Here is a 21,691-nt window from a genome sequence, read left to right on the forward strand (position 1 = left end):
TGTAGTAGTGTATAGTGTAGTAGTGTATAGTGTAGTGTATAGTGTAGTGTAGTAGTGTATACTGTATAGTAGTGTATAGTGTAGTGTATAGTGTAATGTATAGTGTAGTGTATAGTGTAGTGTAGTGTATAGTGTAGTGTATGGTGTAGTGTATAGTGTAGTGTATGGTGTAGTGTATAGTGTAGTGTATAGTGTAGTGTATAGTGTAGTGTATGGTGTAGTGTATAGTGTAGTGTAGTGTATAGTGTAGTGTATGGTGTAGTGTATAGTGTAGTGTATAGTGTAGTGTAGTAGTATATAGTGTAGTGTAGTGTATAGTGTGGTGTATGGTGTAGTGTATTGTGTAGTGCATAGTGTATAGTGTAGTGTATAGTGTAGTGTATAGTGTAGTGTACTGTATAGTGTGGTGTATGGTGTAGTGTATAGTGTAGTGTATAGTGTAGTGTAGTGTATAGTGTAGTGTATAGTGTAGTGTATAGTGTAGTGTATAGTGTAGTGTATAGTGTAGTGTATAGTGTAGTAGTGTATAGTGTAGTGTGTAGTGTAGTAGTGCATAGTGTAGTGTAAAGTGTAGTGCATAGTGTAGTGTATAGTGTAGTTGTGTATAGTGTAGTGTAGTAGTGTATAGTGTAGTGGGTAGTGTAGTGTATAGTGTAGTGTAGTAGTGTATGGTGAAGTGTATAGTGTAGTGTATAGTGTAGTGTATAGTGTATAGTGTAGTTGTGTATAGTGTAGTTGTGTATAGTGTAGTATAGTAGTGTGTAGTGTAGTGTATAGTGTAGTGGATGATGTAGTGTAGTAGTGTATAGTGTAGTGTATAGTGTAGTTTAAAGTGTAGTGTATGGTGAAGTGTATAGTGTGTAGTGTAGTGTATAGTGTAGTAGTGTATAGTGTAGTGTATAGTGTAGTGTATAGTGTAGTGAATAGTGTAGTAGTGTATAGTGTACTGTATAGTGTAGTGTATGATGAAGTGTATAGTGTAATGCTACTCCACATGATGATTCTACTACTGATGATGATACTATTACTGATGATGATACTATTACTGATGATGATGATGATGATACTACTACTGATGATGATGATGATACTGATGATGATGATGATACTACTACTGATGATGATACTAATACTGATGATGATGATGATGCTATTACTGATGATGATGATACTACTACTGATGATGATGATACTGATGATGATGATACTACTACTGATGATGATACTACTACTGATGATGATGATGGAACTACTGATGGTGAATCTAATACTGATGATGATGATACTACTACTGATGAAGATGATGCTACTACTGATGATGATGCTACTACTGATGATGATGATACTACTGATGATGATGATACTACTACTACTACTGATGATGATGATGATACTACTACTGATGATGATGATACTACTGATGATGATGATACTACTACTACTGATGATGATGATACTACTACTGATGATGATGCTACTACTACTGATGATGATGCTACTACTGATGATGATATTACTACTGAAGATGATACCAATACTGATGATGATGATAATACCACTACTGATGATGATGATGATCCATTTCACCTCGCCAGCGACGATCCCATTGGCTGCAGTTGCCGGGGGGATTGGCCAATCGGAGAAGCCTGCAGAGCAGAGACCACGTGACAGGCAAAGACCAAAGATCCCCCATATAACCTTAACAGACTGTAGGGGCAAGTGCTGTTAGCGAGCACCTATGAAGGCCGGAACGGTACACGAGGGGGTGGGTGGCCAGCACCACGCCCGACCGCCTTTGTCTCCCTAGTGGCGATGTTTACTACACCGCTACACCAGGTACTCATTTGAGGCTGAGTCGACCTAGGGGAGGCCCGGGACCGGCTCAGATAATCGTCACTGGTGTTGGCGGTGAGCGGGAATCGAACCCGGGTCGCCAGGTTCATAGCGCAGCGTAGCGACTCACCCACCCACTCACCCACCCACTCACCCACCCACTCACCCACCCACTCACCCACCCACTCACCCACCCACTCACCCACCCACTCACCCACCCACTCACTCTCTCACTCACTCACCCACTCACCCACCCACTCACTCACTCACACACTCACTCGCTCACCCACCCACTCACCCACTCACTCACCTACCCACTCACCCACTCACTCACTCACTCACCCACTCACCCACTCACTAACCCACTCACTCACCCACTCACCCACTCACCCACCCACTCACAAACCCACTCACCCACCCATTCACTCACCCACTCACTCACCCACTCACTCACCCACCCATTCGCCCACTCACTCGACCACTCACTCACTCAACCACTCATTCTCCCACTCACCCACAAACTCACTCACCCACTCACCCACCCACTCACCCACCCACCCATTCACTCACCCACTCACCCATCCACCCACCCACCCACCCACTCACTCACTCATCCACCCACTCACCCACTCAATCACTCACTCACCCACTCACCCACCCACTCACTCACTCACCCACTCACCCAGCCACCCACTCACACACACACACACTCACTCACTCACCTACCCACCCACTCACTCACCCACTCACCCACCCACCCGCTCACTCGCCCACTCACCTACTCACTCACCCACTCACTCACTCACTCACCCACTCACCCACCCACTCACCCACTCACCCACCCACCCGCTCACCAATCCACTCACCCACCCATTCACTCACCCACTCACTCACCCACTCACTCACCCACCCACCCACTCACTCACTCAGTCACCTACACACTCACCCACCCACCCACTCAACCACCCACACATCCACTCACCCACTCACTCACCCACCCATTCGCCCACTCACTCGACCACTCACTCACTCAACCACTCATTCTCCCACTCACCCACAAACTCACTCACCCACTCACCAACCTACTCACCCACCCACCCACTCACTCACCCACTCACCCATCCACCCACCCACCCACCCACTCACTCACTCATCCACCCACTCACCCACTCACCCACTCAATCACTCACTCACCCACTCACCAACCCACCCACTCACTCACTCACCCACTCACCCAGCCACCCACTCACACACACACTCACTCACTCACCTACCCACCCACTCACTCACCCACTCACCCACCCACCCGCTCACTCGCCCACTCACCTACTCACTCACCCACTCACTCACTCACTCACCCACTCACCCACCCACTCACCAACTCACCCACACATCCACTCACCCACTCACTCACCCACCCATTCGCCCACTCACTCGACCATTCACTCACTCAACCACTCATTTTCCCACCCACTCACCCACAAACTCACTCAACCACTCACCCACCCGACCACTCAATCACCCACTCACCCACCCACCCACCCACTCACCCACTCACCCACTCACCCACCCACTCACTCACTCACCCAGCCACCCACTCACACACACACTCACTCACCCACCCACTCAATCACTCACTCACTCACTCACCCACTCACCCACTCACCCACTCACCCACTCACCCACCCACTCACCTACTCACCCACCCACCCACTCACCAACCCACTCACCCACCCATTCACTCACCCACTCACTCACCCACTCACTCACCCACCCACCCACTCACTCACTCAGTTACCTACACACTCACCCACTCATCAACCCACTCACCCACTCACCCACCCACCCACTCACACACACACTCACTCACTCACCTACCAACCCACTCACTCACCCACTCACCCACCCACCCGTTCACTCGCCCACTCACCTTCTCACTCACCCACGCACCCACTCCCTCACTCACTCACCCACTCACCCACCCACCCACTTACCAACCCACTCACCCACCCATTCACTCACCCACTCACTCACCCACTCACTCACCCACTCACTCACTCACCCACCCACCCACCCACTCACTCACTCACCCACTCACCCACCCACCCACTCACTCACCCACTCACCCACTCACCCACCCACTTACCAACCCACTCACCCACCCATTCACTCACCCACTCACTCACCTACTCACTCACCCACTCACTCACCCACCCACCCACTCACCCACTCACCCACACATTCACTCACCCACTCACCCACCCACTCACTCACCCACTCACCCACTCACTCACCCACCCACTCACCAACCCACTGACCCACCCATTCACTCACCCACTCACTCACCCACTCACTCACCCACTCACTCACCCACCCACTCACTCACTCACTCACCCACTCACTCACTCACCCACCCACTCACTCACTCAACCACCCACTCACCCACTCACCCACCCACCCACCCACTCACCCACTCACCCACTCACCCACCCACCCACTCACTCACTCACCCAGCCACCCACTCACACACACACTCACTCACCCACCCACTCAATCACTCACTCACTCACTCACCCACTCACCCACTCACCCACCCACTCACCCACTCACCCACCCACCCACTCACCAACCCACTCACCCACCCATTCACTCACCCACTCACTCATCCACTCACTCACCCACCCACTCACTCACTCAGTTACCTACACACTCACCCACTCATCAACCCACTCACCCACTCACCCACCCACTCACCCACCCACCCACTCACACACTCACTCACTCACCTACCAACCCACTCACCCACTCACCCACCCACCCGCTCACTCGCCCACTCACCTTCTCACTCACCCACTCACCCACTCCCTCACTCACTCACCCACTCACCCACTCACCCACCCACCCACTTACCAACCCACTCACCCACCCATTCACTCACCCACTCACTCACCCACTCACTCACCCACTCACTCACCCACCCACCCACTCACTCACTCAACCACTCACCCACCCACCCACTCACTCACCCACTCACCCACTCACCCACCCACCCACTTACCAAACCACTCACCCACCCATTCACTCACCCACTCACTCACCCACTCACTCACCCACTCACTCAACCACCCACCCACCCACCCACTCACCCACTCACCCACTCAATCACTCACCCAATCACCGTCCCACCCACTCACTCACCCACTCACCCACTCACTCACCCACCCACTCACCAACCCACTCACTCACTCACCCACTCACCCACCCACCCACTCACTCACCCACTCACCCACTCACTCACCCACCCACTCACCAACCCATTCACCCACCCATTCACTCACCCACTCACTCACCCACTCACTCATCCACTCACTCACCCACCCACTCACTCACTCACTCACCCACCCACTCACTCACTCACTCACCCACTCCCTCACTCACTCACCCACTCACCCACTCACCCACCCACCCACTTACCAACCCACTCACCCACCCATTCACTCACCCACTCACTCACCCACTCACTCACCCACTCACTCACCCACCCACCCACTCACTCACTCACCCACTCACCCACCCACCCACTCACTCACCCACTCACCCACTCACCCACCCACCCACTTACCAACCCACTCACCCACCCATTCACTCACCCACTCACTCACCCACTCACTCACCCACTCACTGACCCACCCACCCACTCACCCACTCACCCACTCACCCACTCACTCACTCACCCACTCACCCACCCACCCACTCACTCACCCACTCACCCACTCACCCACCCACCCACTAACCCACTCACTCACTCACTCACCCACTCACTCACTCACCCACCCACTCACTCACTCACCCACTCACCCACCCACCCATTCACCCACCCACTCACCCACCCACCCACTCACTCACCCACTCACTCACTCACCCACCCACCCACCCACTCACCCACCCACCCACTCACCCACCCACAGACACACGGACAAAGCTGCCCCAGGTAGCCTGAAAAACGGATCTGAAGCGACATCTAAGAACAAATTCTCACCAAACTCGCTGGCCTCATTAATTATTCATCACAAGGGGGCATCTGATTAATTATTCATGAGGCTCAAATATCTCTTAATTATTCATGAGGCACGCCCACTATTAATTATGCATATTCCGTGACGTCACCGCGGTGTGTGTGTCTGTGTGTGTGTCTATGTGTGTGTCTGTGTGTTGAGTCTATGGGTCTCTGTGTAGTGGTGAGTCTATGGGTCTCTGTGTAGTGGTGAGTCTATGGGTCTCTGTGTAGTGGTGAGTCTATGGGTCTCTGTGTGGTGGTGAGTCTATGGATCTCTGTGTGGTGGTGAGTCTATGGGTTTCTGTGTGTAGTGGTGAGTCTATGAGTCTCTGTGTAGTGGTGGTGAGTCTATGGGTCTCTGTGTAGTGGTGAGTCTATGGGTCTCTGTGTAGTGGTGAGTCTATGGGTCTCTGTGTAGTGGTGAGTCTATGGGTCTCTGTGTGGTGGTGAGTCTATGGATCTCTGTGTAGTGGTGAGTCTATGAGTCTCTGTGTAGTGGTGAGTCTATGGGTCTCTGTGTGGTGGTGAGTCTATGGGTTTCTGTGTGTAGTGGTGAGTCTATGAGTCTCTGTGTAGTGGTGGTGAGTCTATGGGTCTCTGTGTAGTGGTGAGTCTATGGGTCTCTGTGTAGTGGTGAGTCTATGGGTCTCTGTGTAGTGGTGAGTCTATGGGTCTCTGTGTAGTGGTGAGTCTATGGGTCTCTGTGTAGTGGTGAGTCTATGGGTCTCTGTGTAGTGGTGAGTCTATGGGTCTCTGTGTGGTGGCGAGTCTATGGATCTCTGTGTAGTGGTGAGTCTATGAGTCTCTGTGTAGTGGTGAGTCTATGGGTCTCTGTGTGGTGGTGAGTCTATGGGCCTCTATGTAGTGGTGAGTCTATGGGTCTCTGTGTAGTGGTGAGTGGTGAGTCTATGGGTCTCTGTGTAGTGGTGAGTTTTTGAGTCTCTGTGTAGTGGTGAGTCTATGGGTCTCTGTGTAGTGGTGAGTCTATGGGTCTCTGTGCAGTGGTGAGTCTATGGGTCTCTGTAGTGGTGAGTGGTGAGTCTATGGGTCTCTGTGTACTGGTGAGTCTATGGGTCTCTGTGTAGTGATGAGTCTATGGGTCTCTGTGTAGTGGTGAGTCTATGGGTCTCTGTGTAGTGGTGAGTCTATGGGTCTCTGTGTAGTGGTGAGTGGTGAGTCTATGGGTCTCTGTGTAGTGGTGAGTCTATGGGTCTCTGTGTAGCGGTGAGTCTATGGGTCTCTGTGTAGTGGTGAGTCTATGGGTCTCTGTGTAGTGGTGAGTCTGTGGGTCTCTGTGTAGTGGTGAGTCTGTGGGTCTCTGTGTAGTGGTGAGTGGTGAGTCTATGGGTCTCTGTGTAGTGGTGAGTCTATGAGTCTCTGTGTAGTGGTGAGTCTATGGGTCTCTGTGTAGTAGTGGTGAGTCTATGGGTCTCTGTGTAGTGGTGAGTCTATGGGTCTCTGTGTAGTGGTGAGTCTATGGGTCTCTGTGTAGTGGTGAGTCTATGGGTCTCTGTGTGGTGGTGAGTCTATGGGTCTCTGTGTAGTGGTGAGTCTATGGGTCTCTGTGTAGTGGTGAGTCTATGGGTCTCTGAGTAGTGGTGAGTCTATGGGTCTCTGTGTAGTGGTGAGTCTATGGGTCTCTGTGTAGTGGTGAGTCTATGGGTCTCTGTGTATAGGTGAGTCTATGGGTCCCTGTGTAGTGGTGAGTCTATGGGTCTCTGTTTAGTGGTGAGTCTATGGGTCTCTGTGTAGTGGTGAGTCTATGGGTCTCTATGTATTGGTGAGTCTATGGGTCTCTGTGCAGTGGTGAGTCTATGGGTCGTTGTGTAGTGGTGAGTCTATGCGTCTATGTGTAGGGGTGAGTCTATGGGTCTCTGTGTAGTGGTGAGTCTAGGGGTCTCTGTGTGGTGGTGAGTCTATGGGTCTCTGTGTAGTGGTGAGTCTATGGGTCTCTGTGTAGTGGTGAGTCTATGGGTCTCTGTGTAGTGGTGAGTCTATGGGTCTCTGTGTGGTGGTGAGTCTATGGATCTCTGTGTAGTGGTGAGTCTATGAGTCTCTGTGTAGTGGTGAGTCTATGGGTCTCTGTGTGGTGGTGAGTCTATGGGTCTCTGTGTAGTGGTGAGTGGTGAGTCTATGGGTCTCTGTGTAGTGGTGAGTTTTTGAGTCTCTGTGTAGTGGTGAGTCTATGGGTCTCTGTGTAGTGGTGAGTCTATGGGTCTCTGTGCAGTGGTGAGTCTATGGGTCTCTGTAGTGGTGAGTGGTGAGTCTATGGGTCTCTGTGTAGTGGTGAGTCTATGGGTCTCTGTGTAGTGGTGAGTCTATGGGTCTCTGTGTAGTGGTGAGTCTATGGGTCTCTGTGTAGTGGTGAGTCTATGGGTCTCTGTGTAGTGGTGAGTGGTGAGTCTATGGGTCTCTGTGTAGTGGTGAGTCTATGGGTCTCTGTGTAGCGGTGAGTCTATGGGTCTCTGTGTAGTGGTGAGTCTATGGGTCTATGTGTAGTGGTGAGTCTGTGGGTCTCTGTGTAGTGGTGAGTCTGTGGGTCTCTGTGTAGTGGTGAGTGGTGAGTCTATGGGTCTCTGTGTAGTGGTGAGTCTATGAGTCTCTGTGTAGTGGTGAGTCTATGGGTCTCTGTGTAGTAGTGGTGAGTCTATGGGTCTCTGTGTAGTGGTGAGTCTATGGGTCTCTGTGTAGTGGTGAGTCTATGGGTCTCTGTGTAGTGGTGAGTCTATGGGTCTCTGTGTGGTGGTGAGTCTATGGGTCTCTGTGTAGTGGTGAGTCTATGGGTCTCTGTGTAGTGGTGAGTCTATGGGTCTCTGAGTAGTGGTGAGTCTATGGGTCTCTGTGTAGTGGTGAGTCTATGGGTCTCTGTGTAGTGGTGAGTCTATGGGTCTCTGTGTATAGGTGAGTCTATGGGTCTCTGTGTAGTGGTGAGTCTATGGGTCTCTGTTTAGTGGTGAGTCTATGGGTCTCTGTGTAGTGGTGAGTCTATGGGTCTCTATGTATTGGTGAGTCTATGGGTCTCTGTGCAGTGGTGAGTCTATGGGTCTTTGTGTAGTGGTGAATCTATGCGTCTATGTGTAGGGGTGAGTCTATGGGTCTCTGTGTAGTGGTGAGTCTAGGGGTCTCTGTGTGGTGGTGAGTCTATGGGTCTCTGTGTAGTGGTGAGTCTATGGGTCTCTGTGTAGTGGTGAGTGGTGAGTCTATGGGTCTCTGTGTAGTGGTGAGTCTATGAGTCTCTGTGTAGTGGTGGTGAGTCTATGGGTCTCTGTGTAGAGGTGGTGAGTCTATGGGTCTCTGTGTAGTGGTGAGTCTATGGGTCTCTGTGTGGTGGTGAGTATATGGGTCTCTGTGTAGTGGTGAGTCTATGGGTCTCTGTATAGAGGTGAGTCTATGGGTCTCTGTGTGTAGTGGTGAGTCTATGGGTCTCTGTGTAGTGGTGCGTCTATGAGTCTCTGTGTAGTGGTGGTGAGTCTATGGGTCTCTGTATAGTGCTGGTGAGTCTATGGGTCTCTGTGTAGTGGTGAGTTTATGGGTCTCTGTGTGGTGGTGAGTCTATGGGTCTCTGTGTAGTGGTGAATCTATGGGTCTCAGTGTAGTGGTGAGTGGTGAGTCTATGGGTCTCTGTGTAGTGGTGAGTCTGTGGGTCTCTGTGTAGTGGTGAGTCTATGGGTCTCTGTGTAGTGGTGGTGAGTCTATGGGTCTCTGTGTAGTGGTGAGTCTATGGGTCTCTGTGTAGTGGTGAGTCTATGGGTCTCTGTGTAGTGGTGAGTCTATGGGTCTCTGTGCAGTGGTGAGTCTATGGGTCTCTGTGTAGTGGTGAGTCTATGGGTCTCTGTGTGGTGGTGAGTCTATGGGTCTCTATGTAGTGGTGAGTCTATGGGTCTCTGTGTAGTGGTGAGTCTATGGGTCTCTGTGTAGTGGTGAGTCTATGGGTCTCTGTGTAGTGGTGGTGAGTCTATGGGCCTCTGTGTAGTTGTGAGTCTATGGGTCTCTGTGTAGTGGTGAGTCTATGGGTATCTGTGTATTGGTGAGTCTATGGGTCTCTGTGTAGTGGTGAGTCTATGGGTCTCTGTGTAGTGGTGAGTCTATCGGTCTCTGTGTAGTGGTGAGTCTATGGGTCTCTGTGTAGTGGTGATTCTATGGGTCTCTGTGTAGTGGTGAGTCTTTGGGTCTCTGTGTAGTGGTGAGTCTATGGGTCTCTGTGTAGTGGTGAGTCTATGGGTCTCTGTGTAGTGGTGAGTCTATGGGTCTCTGTGTAGTGGTGGTGAGTCTATGGGTCTCTGTGTAGTGGTGAGTCTATGGGTCTCTGTGTAGTGGTGAGTCTATGGGTCTCTGTGTAGAGGTGAGTCTATGGGTCTCTGTGTAGTGGTGAGTCTATGGGTCTCTGTGTAGTGGTGAGTCTATGGGTCTTTGTGTAGTGGTGAATCTATGGGTCTCTGTGTAGTGGTGAGTCTATGGGTCTCTGTGTAGTGGTGAGTCTATGGGTCTCTGTGTAGTGGTGAGTGGTGAGTCTATGGGTCTCTGTGTAGTGGTGAGTCTATGAGTCTCTGTGTAGTGGTGGTGAGTCTATGGGTCTCTGTGTAGAGGTGGTGAGTCTATGGGTCTCTGTGTAGTGGTGAGTCTATGGGTCTCTGTGTGGTGGTGAGTATATGGGTCTCTGTGTAGTGGTGAGTCTATGGGTCTCTGTATAGAGGTGAGTCTATGGGTCTCTGTGTGTAGTGGTGAGTCTATGGGTCTCTGTGTAGTGGTGCGTCTATGAGTCTCTGTGTAGTGGTGGTGAGTCTATGGGTCTCTGTATAGTGCTGGTGAGTCTATGGGTCTCTGTGTAGTGGTGAGTTTATGGGTCTCTGTGTGGTGGTGAGTCTATGGGTCTCTGTGTAGTGGTGAATCTATGGGTCTCAGTGTAGTGGTGAGTGGTGAGTCTATGGGTCTCTGTGTAGTGGTGAGTCTGTGGGTCTCTGTGTAGTGGTGAGTCTATGGGTCTCTGTGTAGTGGTGGTGAGTCTATGGGTCTCTGTGTAGTGGTGAGTCTATGGGTCTCTGTGTAGTGGTGAGTCTATGGGTCTCTGTGTAGTGGTGAGTCTATGGGTCTCTGTGCAGTGGTGAGTCTATGGGTCTCTGTGTAGTGGTGAGTCTATGGGTCTCTGTGTGGTGGTGAGTCTATGGGTCTCTATGTAGTGGTGAGTCTATGGGTCTCTGTGTAGTGGTGAGTCTATGGGTCTCTGTGTAGTGGTGAGTCTATGGGTCTCTGTGTAGTGGTGGTGAGTCTATGGGCCTCTGTGTAGTTGTGAGTCTATGGGTCTCTGTGTAGTGGTGAGTCTATGGGTATCTGTGTATTGGTGAGTCTATGGGTCTCTGTGTAGTGGTGAGTCTATGGGTCTCTGTGTAGTGGTGAGTCTATCGGTCTCTGTGTAGTGGTGAGTCTATGGGTCTCTGTGTAGTGGTGATTCTATGGGTCTCTGTGTAGTGGTGAGTCTTTGGGTCTCTGTGTAGTGGTGAGTCTATGGGTCTCTGTGTAGTGGTGAGTCTATGGGTCTCTGTGTAGTGGTGAGTCTATGGGTCTCTGTGTAGTGGTGGTGAGTCTATGGGTCTCTGTGTAGTGGTGAGTCTATGGGTCTCTGTGTAGTGGTGAGTCTATGGGTCTCTGTGTAGAGGTGAGTCTATGGGTCTCTGTGTAGTGGTGAGTCTATGGGTCTCTGTGTAGTGGTGAGTCTATGGGTCTTTGTGTAGTGGTGAATCTATGGGTCTCTGTGTAGTGGTGAGTCTATGGGTCTCTGTGTAGTGGTGAGTCTATGGGTCTCTGTGTAGTGGTGAGTCTATGGGTCTCTGTATAGAGGTGAGTCTATGGGTCTCTGTGTGTAGTAGTGAGTCTATGGGTCTCTGTGTAGTGGTGAGTCTATGGCTCTCTGTGTGGTGGTGAGTCTATGGGTCTCTGTGTGGTGGTGAGTCTATGGGTCTCTGTGTGGTGGTGAGTCTATGGGTCTCTGTGTAGTGGTGAGTCTATGGGTCTCTGTGTAGTGGTGAGTCTATGGGTCTCTGTGTAGTGGTGAGTCTATGGGTCTCTGTGTAGTGGTGGTGAGTCTATGGGTCTCTGTGTAGTGGTGAGTCTATGGGTCTCTGTGTAGTGGTGAGTCTATGGGTCTCTGTGTAGTGGTCGTGAGTCTATGGGTCTCTGTGTAGTGGTGAGTCTATGGGTCTCTGTGTAGTGGTGAGTCTATGGGTCTCTGTGTAGTGGTGAGTCTATGGGTCTCTGTGTAGTGGTGAGTCTATGGGTCTCTGTGTAGTGGTGAGTCTTTGGGTCTCTGTGTAGTGGTGAGTCTATGGGTCTCTGTGTAGTGGTGGTGAGTCTATGGGTCTCTGTGTAGTGGTGAGTCTATGGGTCTCTGTGTAGTGGTGAGTCTATGGGTCTCTGTGTAGTGGTGAGTCTATGGGTCTCTGTGTAGTGGTGAGTCTATGGGTCTCTGTGAAGTGGTGAGTCTATGGGTCTCTGTGTAGTGGTGAGTCTATGGTCTCTGTGTAGTGGTGAGTCTATGGGTCTCTGTGTAGTGGTGAGTCTATGGGTCTCTGTGTGGTGGTGAGTCAATGGGTCTCTGTGTAGTGGTGAGTCTATTGTTCTCTGTGTAGTGGTGAGTCTATGGGTCTCTGTGTGGTGGTGAGTCAATGGGTCTCTGTGTAGTGGTGAGTCTATGGGTCTCTGTGTAGTGGTGAGTCTATTGTTCTCCGTGTAGTGGTGAGTCTATGGGTCTCTGTGTAGTGGTGAGTCTATGGGTCTCTGTGTGTAGTGGTGAGTCTATGGGTCTCTGTGTAGTGGTGAGTCTATGGGTCTCTGTGTGGTGGTGACTCTATGGGTCTCTGTGTAGTGGTGAGTCTATGGGTCTCTGTGTAGTGGTGAGTCTATGGGTCTCTGTGTAGTGGTGAGTCTATGGGTCTCTGTATAGAGGTGAGTCTATGGGTCTCTGTGTGTAGTGGTGAGTCTATGGGTCTCTATGTAGTGGTGAGTCTATGGGTCTCTGTGTGGTGGTGAGTCTATGGGTCTCTGTGTAGTGGTGAGTCTATGGGTCTCTGTGAGGTGGTGAGTCTATGGGTCTCTGTGTAGTGGTGAGTCTATGGGTCTCTGTGTAGTGGTGAGTCTATGGGTCTCTGTGTAGTGGTGAGTCTATGGGTCTCTGTGTAGTGGTGAGTCTATGGGTCTCTGTGTGTAGTGGTGAGTCTATAGGTCTCTGTGTAGTGGTGAGTCTATGGGTCTCTGTGTGGTGGTGAGTCTATGGGTCTCTGTGTGGTGGTGAGTCTATGGGTCTCTGTGTAGTGGTGAGTCTATGGGTCTCTGTGTAGTGGTGAGTCTATGGGTCTCTGTATAGAGGTGAGTCTATGGGTCTCTGTGTGTAGTGGGGAGTCTATGGGTCTCTGTGTAGTGGTGAGTCTATGGGTCTCTGTGTGGTGGTGAGTCTATGGGTCTCTGTGTAGTGGTGAGTCTATGGGTCTCTGTGTAGTGGTGAGTCTATGGGTCTCTGTGTGGTGGTGAGTCTATGGGTCTCTGTGTAGTGGTGAGTCTATGGGTCTCTGTGTGGTGGTGAGTCTATGGGTCTCTGTGTAGTGTTGAGTCTATGGGTCTCTGTGTAGTGGTGAGTCTATGGGTCTCTGTGTAGTGGTGAGTCTATGGGTCTCTGTGTAGTGGTGAGTCTATGGGTCTCTGTGTGTAGTGGTGAGTCTATGGGTCTCTGTGTAGTGGTGAGTCTATGGGTCTCTGTGTGGTGGTGAGTCTATGGGTCTCTGTGTGGTGGTGAGTCTATGGGTCTCTGTGTAGTGGTGAGTCTATGGGTCTCTGTGTGGTGGTGAGTCTATGGGTCTCTGTGTAGTGGTGAGTCTATGGGTCTCTGTGTAGTGGTGAGTCTATGGGTCTCTGTGTAGTAGTGGTGAGTCTATGGGTCTCTGTGTAGTGGTGAGTCTATGGGTCTCTGTGTGTAGTGGTGAGTCTATGGGTCTCTGTGTAGTGGTGAGTCTATGGGTCTCTGTGTAGTGGTGAGTCTATTGTTCTCTGTGTAGTGGTGAGTCTATGGGTCTCTGTGTAGTGGTGAGTCTATGGGTCTCTGTGTGTAGTGGTGAGTCTATGGGTCTCTGTGTAGTGGTGAGTCTATGGGTCTCTGTGTGGTGGTGAGTCTATGGGTCTCTGTGTAGTGGTGAGTCTATGGGTCTCTGTGTAGTGGTGAGTCTATGGGTCTCTGTGTAGTGGTGAGTCTATGGGTCTCTGTGTAGTGGTGGTGAGTCTATGGGTCTCTGTGTAGTGGTGAGTCTATGGGTCTCTGTGTAGTGGTGAGTCTATGGGTCTCTGTGTAGTGGTCGTGAGTCTATGGGTCTCTGTGTAGTGGTGAGTCTATGGGTCTCTGTGTAGTGGTGAGTCTATGGGTCTCTGTGTAGTGGTGAGTCTATGGGTCTCTGTGTAGTGGTGAGTCTATGGGTCTCTGTGTAGTGGTGAGTCTTTGGGTCTCTGTGTAGTGGTGAGTCTATGGGTCTCTGTGTAGTGGTGGTGAGTCTATGGGTCTCTGTGTAGTGGTGAGTCTATGGGTCTCTGTGTAGTGGTGAGTCTATGGGTCTCTGTGTAGTGGTGAGTCTATGGGTCTCTGTGTAGTGGTGAGTCTATGGGTCTCTGTGAAGTGGTGAGTCTATGGGTCTCTGTGTAGTGGTGAGTCTATGGTCTCTGTGTAGTGGTGAGTCTATGGGTCTCTGTGTAGTGGTGAGTCTATGGGTCTCTGTGTGGTGGTGAGTCAATGGGTCTCTGTGTAGTGGTGAGTCTATTGTTCTCTGTGTAGTGGTGAGTCTATGGGTCTCTGTGTGGTGGTGAGTCAATGGGTCTCTGTGTAGTGGTGAGTCTATGGGTCTCTGTGTAGTGGTGAGTCTATTGTTCTCTGTGTAGTGGTGAGTCTATGGGTCTCTGTGTAGTGGTGAGTCTATGGGTCTCTGTGTGTAGTGGTGAGTCTATGGGTCTCTGTGTAGTGGTGAGTCTATGGGTCTCTGTGTGGTGGTGACTCTATGGGTCTCTGTGTAGTGGTGAGTCTATGGGTCTCTGTGTAGTGGTGAGTCTATGGGTCTCTGTGTAGTGGTGAGTCTATGGGTCTCTGTATAGAGGTGAGTCTATGGGTCTCTGTGTGTAGTGGTGAGTCTATGGGTCTCTGTGTAGTGGTGAGTCTATGGGTCTCTGTGTGGTGGTGAGTCTATGGGTCTCTGTGTAGTGGTGAGTCTATGGGTCTCTGTGAGGTGGTGAGTCTATGGGTCTCTGTGTAGTGGTGAGTCTATGGGTCTCTGTGTAGTGGTGAGTCTATGGGTCTCTGTGTAGTGGTGAGTCTATGGGTCTCTGTGTAGTGGTGAGTCTATGGGTCTCTGTGTGTAGTGGTGAGTCTATAGGTCTCTGTGTAGTGGTGAGTCTATGGGTCTCTGTGTGGTGGTGAGTCTATGGGTCTCTGTGTGGTGGTGAGTCTATGGGTCTCTGTGTAGTGGTGAGTCTATGGGTCTCTGTGTAGTGGTGAGTCTATGGGTCTCTGTATAGAGGTGAGTCTATGGGTCTCTGTGTGTAGTGGGGAGTCTATGGGTCTCTGTGTAGTGGTGAGTCTATGGGTCTCTGTGTGGTGGTGAGTCTATGGGTCTCTGTGTAGTGGTGAGTCTATGGGTCTCTGTGTAGTGGTGAGTCTATGGGTCTCTGTGTGGTGGTGAGTCTATGGGTCTCTGTGTAGTGGTGAGTCTATGGGTCTCTGTGTGGTGGTGAGTCTATGGGTCTCCGTGTAGTGGTGAGTCTATGGGTCTCTGTGTAGTGGTGAGTCTATGGGTCTCTGTGTAGTGGTGAGTCTATGGGTCTCTGTGTAGTGGTGAGTCTATGGGTCTCTGTGTGTAGTGGTGAGTCTATGGGTCTCTGTGTAGTGGTGAGTCTATGGGTCTCTGTGTGGTGGTGAGTCTATGGGTCTCTGTGTGGTGGTGAGTCTATGGGTCTCTGTGTAGTGGTGAGTCTATGGGTCTCTGTGTAGTGGTGAGTCTATGGGTCTCTGTATAGAGGTGAGTCTATGGGTCTCTGTGTGTAGTGGTGAGTCTATGGGTCTCTGTGTAGTGGTGAGTCTATGGGTCTCTGTGTAGTGGTGAGTCTATGGGTCTCTGTGTGGTGGTGAGTCTATGGGTCTCTGTGTAGTGGTGAGTCTATGGGTCTCTGTGTGGTGGTGAGTCTATGGGTCTCTGTGTAGTGGTGAGTCTATGGGTCTCTGTGTAGTGGTGAATCTATGGGTCTCTGTGTAGTAGTGGTGAGTCTATGGGTCTCTGTGTAGTGGTGAGTCTATGGGTCTCTGTGTGTAGTGGTGAGTCTATGGGTCTCTGTGTAGTGGTGAGTCTATGGGTCTCTGTGTAGTGGTGAGTCTATTGTTCTCTGTGTAGTGGTGAGTCTATGGGTCTCTGTGTAGTGGTGAGTCTATGGGTCTCTGTGTGTAGTGGTGAGTCTATGGGTCTCTGTGTAGTGGTGAGTCTATGGGTCTCTGTGTGGTGGTGACTCTATGGGTCTCTGTGTAGTGGTGAGTCTATGGGTCTCTGTGTAGTGGTGAGTCTATGGGTCTCTGTGTAGTGGTGAGTCTATGGGTCTCTGTATAGAGGTGAGTCTATGGGTCTCTGTGTGTAGTGGTGAGTCTATGGGTCTCTGTGTAGTGGTGAGTCTATGGGTCTCTGTGTGGTGGTGAGTCTATGGGTCTCTGTGTAGTGGTGAGTCTATGGGTCTCTGTGAGGTGGTGAGTCTATGGGTCTCTGTGTAGTGGTGAGTCTATGGGTCTCTGTGTAGTGGTGAGTCTATGGGTCTCTGTGTAGTGGTGAGTCTATGGGTCTCTGTGTAGTGGTGAGTCTATGGGTCTCTGTGTGTAGTGGTGAGTCTATAGGTCTCTGTGTAGTGGTGAGTCTATGGGTCTCTGTGTGGTGGTGCGTCTATGGGTCTCTGTGTGGTGGTGAGTCTATGGGTCTCTGTGTAGTGGTGAGTCTATGGGTCTCTGTGTAGTGGTGAGTCTATGGGTCTCTGTATAGAGGTGAGTCTATGGGTCTCTGTGTGTAGTGGGGAGTCTATGGGTCTCTGTGTAGTGGTGAGTCTATGGGTCTCTGTGTGGTGGTGAGTCTATGGGTCTCTGTGTAGTGGTGAGTCTATGGGTCTCTGTGTAGTGGTGAGTCTATGGGTCTCTGTGTGGTGGTGAGTCTATGGGTCTCTGTGTAGTGGTGAGTCTATGGGTCTCTGTGTGGTGGTGAGTCTATGGGTCTCTGTGTAGTGGTGAGTCTATGGGTCTCTGTGTAGTGGTGAGTCTATGGGTCTCTGTGTAGTGGTGAGTCTATGGGTCTCTGTGTAGTGGTGAGTCTATGGGTCTCTGTGTGTAGTGGTGAGTCTATGGGTCTCTGTGTAGTGGTGAGTCTATGGGTCTCTGTGTGGTGGTGAGTCTATGGGTCTCTGTGTGGTGGTGAGTCTATGGGTCTCTGTGTAGTGGTGAGTCTATGGGTCTCTGTGTAGTGGTGAGTCTATGGGTCTCTGTATAGAGGTGAGTCTATGGGTCTCTGTGTGTAGTGGTGAGTCTATGGGTCTCTGTGTAGTGGTGAGTCTATGGGTCTCTGTGTAGTGGTGAGTCTATGGGTCTCTGTGTGGTGGTGAGTCTATGGGTCTCTGTGTAGTGGTGAGTCTATGGGTCTCTGTGTGGTGGTGAGTCTATGGGTCTCTGTGTAGTGGTGAGTCTATGGGTCTCTGTGTAGTGGTGAGTCTATGGGTCTCTGTGTAGTAGTGGTGAGTCTATGGGTCTCTGTGTAGTGGTGAGTCTATGGGTCTCTGTGTGTAGTGGTGAGTCTATGGGTCTCTGTGTAGTGGTGAGTCTATGGGTCTCTGTGTGGTGGTGATTCTATGGGTCTCTGTGTGGTGGTGAGTCTATGGGTCTCTGTGTAGTGGTGAGTCTATGGGTCTCTGTGTAGTGGTGAGTCTATGGGTCTCTGTGTAGTGGTGAGTCTATGAGTCTCTGTGTAGTGGTGAGTCTATGGGTCTCTGTGTAGTGGTGAGTCTATGGGTCTCTGTGTGGTGGTGAGTCTATGGGTCTCTGTGTGGTGGTGAGTCTATGGGTCTCTGTGTAGTGGTGAGTTTATGAGTCTCTGTGTAGTGGTGAGTCTATGGGTCTCTGTGTAGTGGTGAGTCTATGGGTCTCTGTGTAGTGGTGAGTCTATGGGTCTCTGTGTAGTGGTGAGTCTATGGGTCTCTGTGTAGTGGTGAGTCTATGGGTCTCTGTGTGGTGGTGAGTCTATGGGTCTCTGTGTAGTGGTGAGTCTATGGGTCTCTGTGTAGTGGTGAGTCTATGGGTCTCTGTGTGGTGGTGAGTCTATGGGTCTCTGTGTAGTGGTGAGTCTATAGGTCTCTGTGTGTAGTGGTGAGTCTATGGGTCTCTGTGTAGTGGTGAGTCTATGGGTCTCTGTGTGGTGGTGAGTCTATGGGTCTCTGTGTAGTAGTGGTGAGTCTATGGGTCTCTGTGTAGTGGTCGTGAGTCTATGGGTCTCTGTGTAGTGGTGAGTCTATGGGTCTCTGTGTAGTGGTGTTGAGTCTATGGGTCTCTGTGTAGTGGTGAGTCTATGGGTCTCTGTGTGGTGGTGAGTCTATGGGTGTCTGTGTGGTGGTGAGTCTATGGGTGTCTGTGTAGTGGTGAGTCTATGGGTCTCTGTGTGGTGGTGAGTCTATGGGTGTCTATGTGGTGAGTCTATGGGTCTCTGTGTGGTGGTGAGTCTATGGGTCTCTGTGTAGTGGTGAGTCTATGGGTCTCTGTGTAGTGGTGAGTCTATGGGTCTCTGTGTAGTAGTGGTGGGTCTATGGGTCTCTGTGTAGTGGTGAGTCTATGGGTCTCTGTGTGTAGTGGTGAGTCTATGGGTCTCTGTGTAGTGGTGAGTCTATGGGTCTCTGTGTAGTGGTGAGTCTATGGGTCTCTGTATAGAGGTGAGTCTATGGGTCTCTGTGTGTAGTGGTGAGTCTATGGGTCTCTGTGTAGTGGTGAGTCTATGGGTCTCTGTGTGGTGGTGAGTCTATGGGTCTCTGTGTAGTGGTGAGTCTATGGGTCTCTGTGAGGTGGTGAGTCTATGGGTCTCTGTGTAGTGGTGAGTCTATGGGTCTCTGTGTAGTGGTGAGTCTATGGGTCTCTGTGTAGTGGTGAGTCTATGGGTCTCTGTGTAGTGGTGAGTCTATGGGTCTCTGTGTGTAGTGGTGAGTCTATAGGTCTCTGTGTAGTGGTGAGTCTATGGGTCTCTGTGTGGTGGTGCGTCTATGGGTCTCTGTGTGGTGGTGAGTCTATGGGTCTCTGTGTAGTGGTGAGTCTATGGGTCTCTGTGTAGTGGTGAGTCTATGGGTCTCTGTATAGAGGTGAGTCTATGGGTCTCTGTGTGTAGTGGGGAGTCTATGGGTCTCTGTGTAGTGGTGAGTCTATGGGTCTCTGTGTGGTGGTGAGTCTATGGGTCTCTGTGTAGTGGTGAGTCTATGGGTCTCTGTGTAGTGGTGAGTCTATGGGTCTCTGTGTGGTGGTGAGTCTATGGGTCTCTGTGTAGTGGTGAGTCTATGGGTCTCTGTGTGGTGGTGAGTCTATGGGTCTCTGTGTAGTGGTGAGTCTATGGGTCTCTGTGTAGTGGTGAGTCTATGGGTCTCTGTGTAGTGGTGAGTCTATGGGTCTCTGTGTAGTGGTGAGTCTATGGGTCTCTGTGTGTAGTGGTGAGTCTATGGGTCTCTGTGTAGTGGTGAGTCTATGGGTCTCTGTGTGGTGGTGAGTCTATGGGTCTCTGTGTGGTGGTGAGTCTATGGGTCTCTGTGTAGTGGTGAGTCTATGGGTCTCTGTGTAGTGGTGAGTCTATGGGTCTCTGTATAGAGGTGAGTCTATGGGTCTCTGTGTGTAGTGGTGAGTCTATGGGTCTCTGTGTAGTGGTGAGTCTATGGGTCTCTGTGTAGTGGTGAGTCTATGGGTCTCTGTGTGGTGGTGAGTCTATGGGTCTCTGTGTAGTGGTGAGTCTATGGGTCTCTGTGTGGTGGTGAGTCTATGGGTCTCTGTGTAGTGGTGAGTCTATGGGTCTCTGTGTAGTGGTGAGTCTATGGGTCTCTGTGTAGTAGTGGTGAGTCTATGGGTCTCTGTGTAGTGGTGAGTCTATGGGTCTCTGTGTGTAGTGGTGAGTCTATGGGTCTCTGTGTAGTGGTGAGTCTATGGGTCTCTGTGTGGTGGTGATTCTATGGGTCTCTGTGTGGTGGTGAGTCTATGGGTCTCTGTGTAGTGGTGAGTCTATGGGTCTCTGTGTAGTGGTGAGTCTATGGGTCTCTGTGTAGTGGTGAGTCTATGAGTCTCTGTGTAGTGGTGAGTCTATGGGTCTCTGTGTAGTGGTGAGTCTATGGGTCTCTGTGTGGTGGTGAGTCTATGGGTCTCTGTGTGGTGGTGAGTCTATGGGTCTCTGTGTAGTGGTGAGTTTATGAGTCTCTGTGTAGTGGTGAGTCTATGGGTCTCTGTGTAGTGGTGAGTCTATGGGTCTCTGTGTAGTGGTGAGTCTATGGGTCTCTGTGTAGTGGTGAGTCTATGGGTCTCTGTGTAGTGGTGAGTCTATGGGTCTCTGTGTGGTGGTGAGTCTATGGGTCTCTGTGTAGTGGTGAGTCTATGGGTCTCTGTGTAGTGGTGAGTCTATGGGTCTCTGTGTGGTGGTGAGTCTATGGGTCTCTGTGTAGTGGTGAGTCTATAGGTCTCTGTGTGTAGTGGTGAGTCTATGGGTCTCTGTGTAGTGGTGAGTCTATGGGTCTCTGTGTGGTGGTGAGTCTATGGGTCTCTGTGTAGTAGTGGTGAGTCTATGGGTCTCTGTGTAGTGGTCGTGAGTCTATGGGTCTCTGTGTAGTGGTGAGTCTATGGGTCTCTGTGTAGTGGTGTTGAGTCTATGGGTCTCTGTGTAGTGGTGAGTCTATGGGTCTCTGTGTGGTGGTGAGTCTATGGGTGTCTGTGTGGTGGTGAGTCTATGGGTGTCTGTGTAGTGGTGAGTCTATGGGTCTCTGTGTGGTGGTGAGTCTATGGGTGTCTATGTGGTGAGTCTATGGGTCTCTGTGTGGTGGTGAGTCTATGGGTCTCTGTGTAGTGGTGAGTCTATGGGTCTCTGTGTAGTGGTGAGTCTATGGGTCTCTGTGTAGTAGTGGTGGGTCTATGGGTCTCTGTGTAGTGGTGAGTCTATGGGTCTCTGTGTGTAGTGGTGAGTCTATGGGTCTCTGTGTAGTGGTGAGTCTATGGGTCTCTGTGTGGTTGTGATTCTATGGGTCTCTGTGTGGTGGTGAGTCTATGGGTCTCTGTGTAGTGGTGAGTCTATGGGTCTCTGTGTAGTGGTGAGTCTATGGGTCTCTGTGTAGTGGTGAGTCTATGAGTCTCTGTGTAGTGGTGAGTCTATGGGTCTCTGTGTAGTGGTGAGTCTATGGGTCTCTGTGTGGTGGTGAGTCTATGGGTCTCTGTGTGGTGGTGAGTCTATGGGTCTCTGTGTAGTGGTGAGTTTATGAGTCTCTGTGTAGTGGTGAGTCTATGGGTCTCTGTGTAGTGGTGAGTCTATGGGTCTCTGTGTAGTGGTGAGTCTATGGGTCTCTGTGTAGTGGTGAGTCTATGGGTCTCTGTGTAGTGGTGAGTCTATGGGTCTCTGTGTGGTGGTGAGTCTATGGGTCTCTGTGTAGTGGTGAGTCTATGGGTCTCTGTGTAGTGGTGAGTCTATGGGTCTCTGTGTGGTGGTGAGTCTATGGGTCTCTGTGTAGTGGTGAGTCTATAGGTCTCTGTGTGTAGTG

At 50.9% G+C, this 21,691-nt stretch overlaps 1 protein-coding gene across 1 annotated transcript in view; it reads right to left on the minus strand.

The window, feature by feature from the left end:
• Positions 1-21,691, minus strand: part of LOC116938467 (uncharacterized) — a 56,516-nt gene that overhangs the window by 25,218 nt on the left and 9,607 nt on the right. Inside the window, exon 2 of the mRNA XM_076055365.1 lies at positions 1,588-1,707. Within this exon, the coding sequence (XP_075911480.1) occupies positions 1,588-1,707 (120 nt within the window). The remainder of the gene's footprint in view (positions 1-1,587; positions 1,708-21,691) is intronic.

This window comes from Petromyzon marinus, chromosome 71 (assembly GCF_048934315.1).
Source record: "Petromyzon marinus isolate PM22_M1 ecotype Great Lakes invasive population chromosome 71, UKy_Petmar_22M1.pri1.0, whole genome shotgun sequence".
NCBI lineage: Eukaryota > Metazoa > Chordata > Hyperoartia > Petromyzontiformes > Petromyzontidae > Petromyzon > Petromyzon marinus.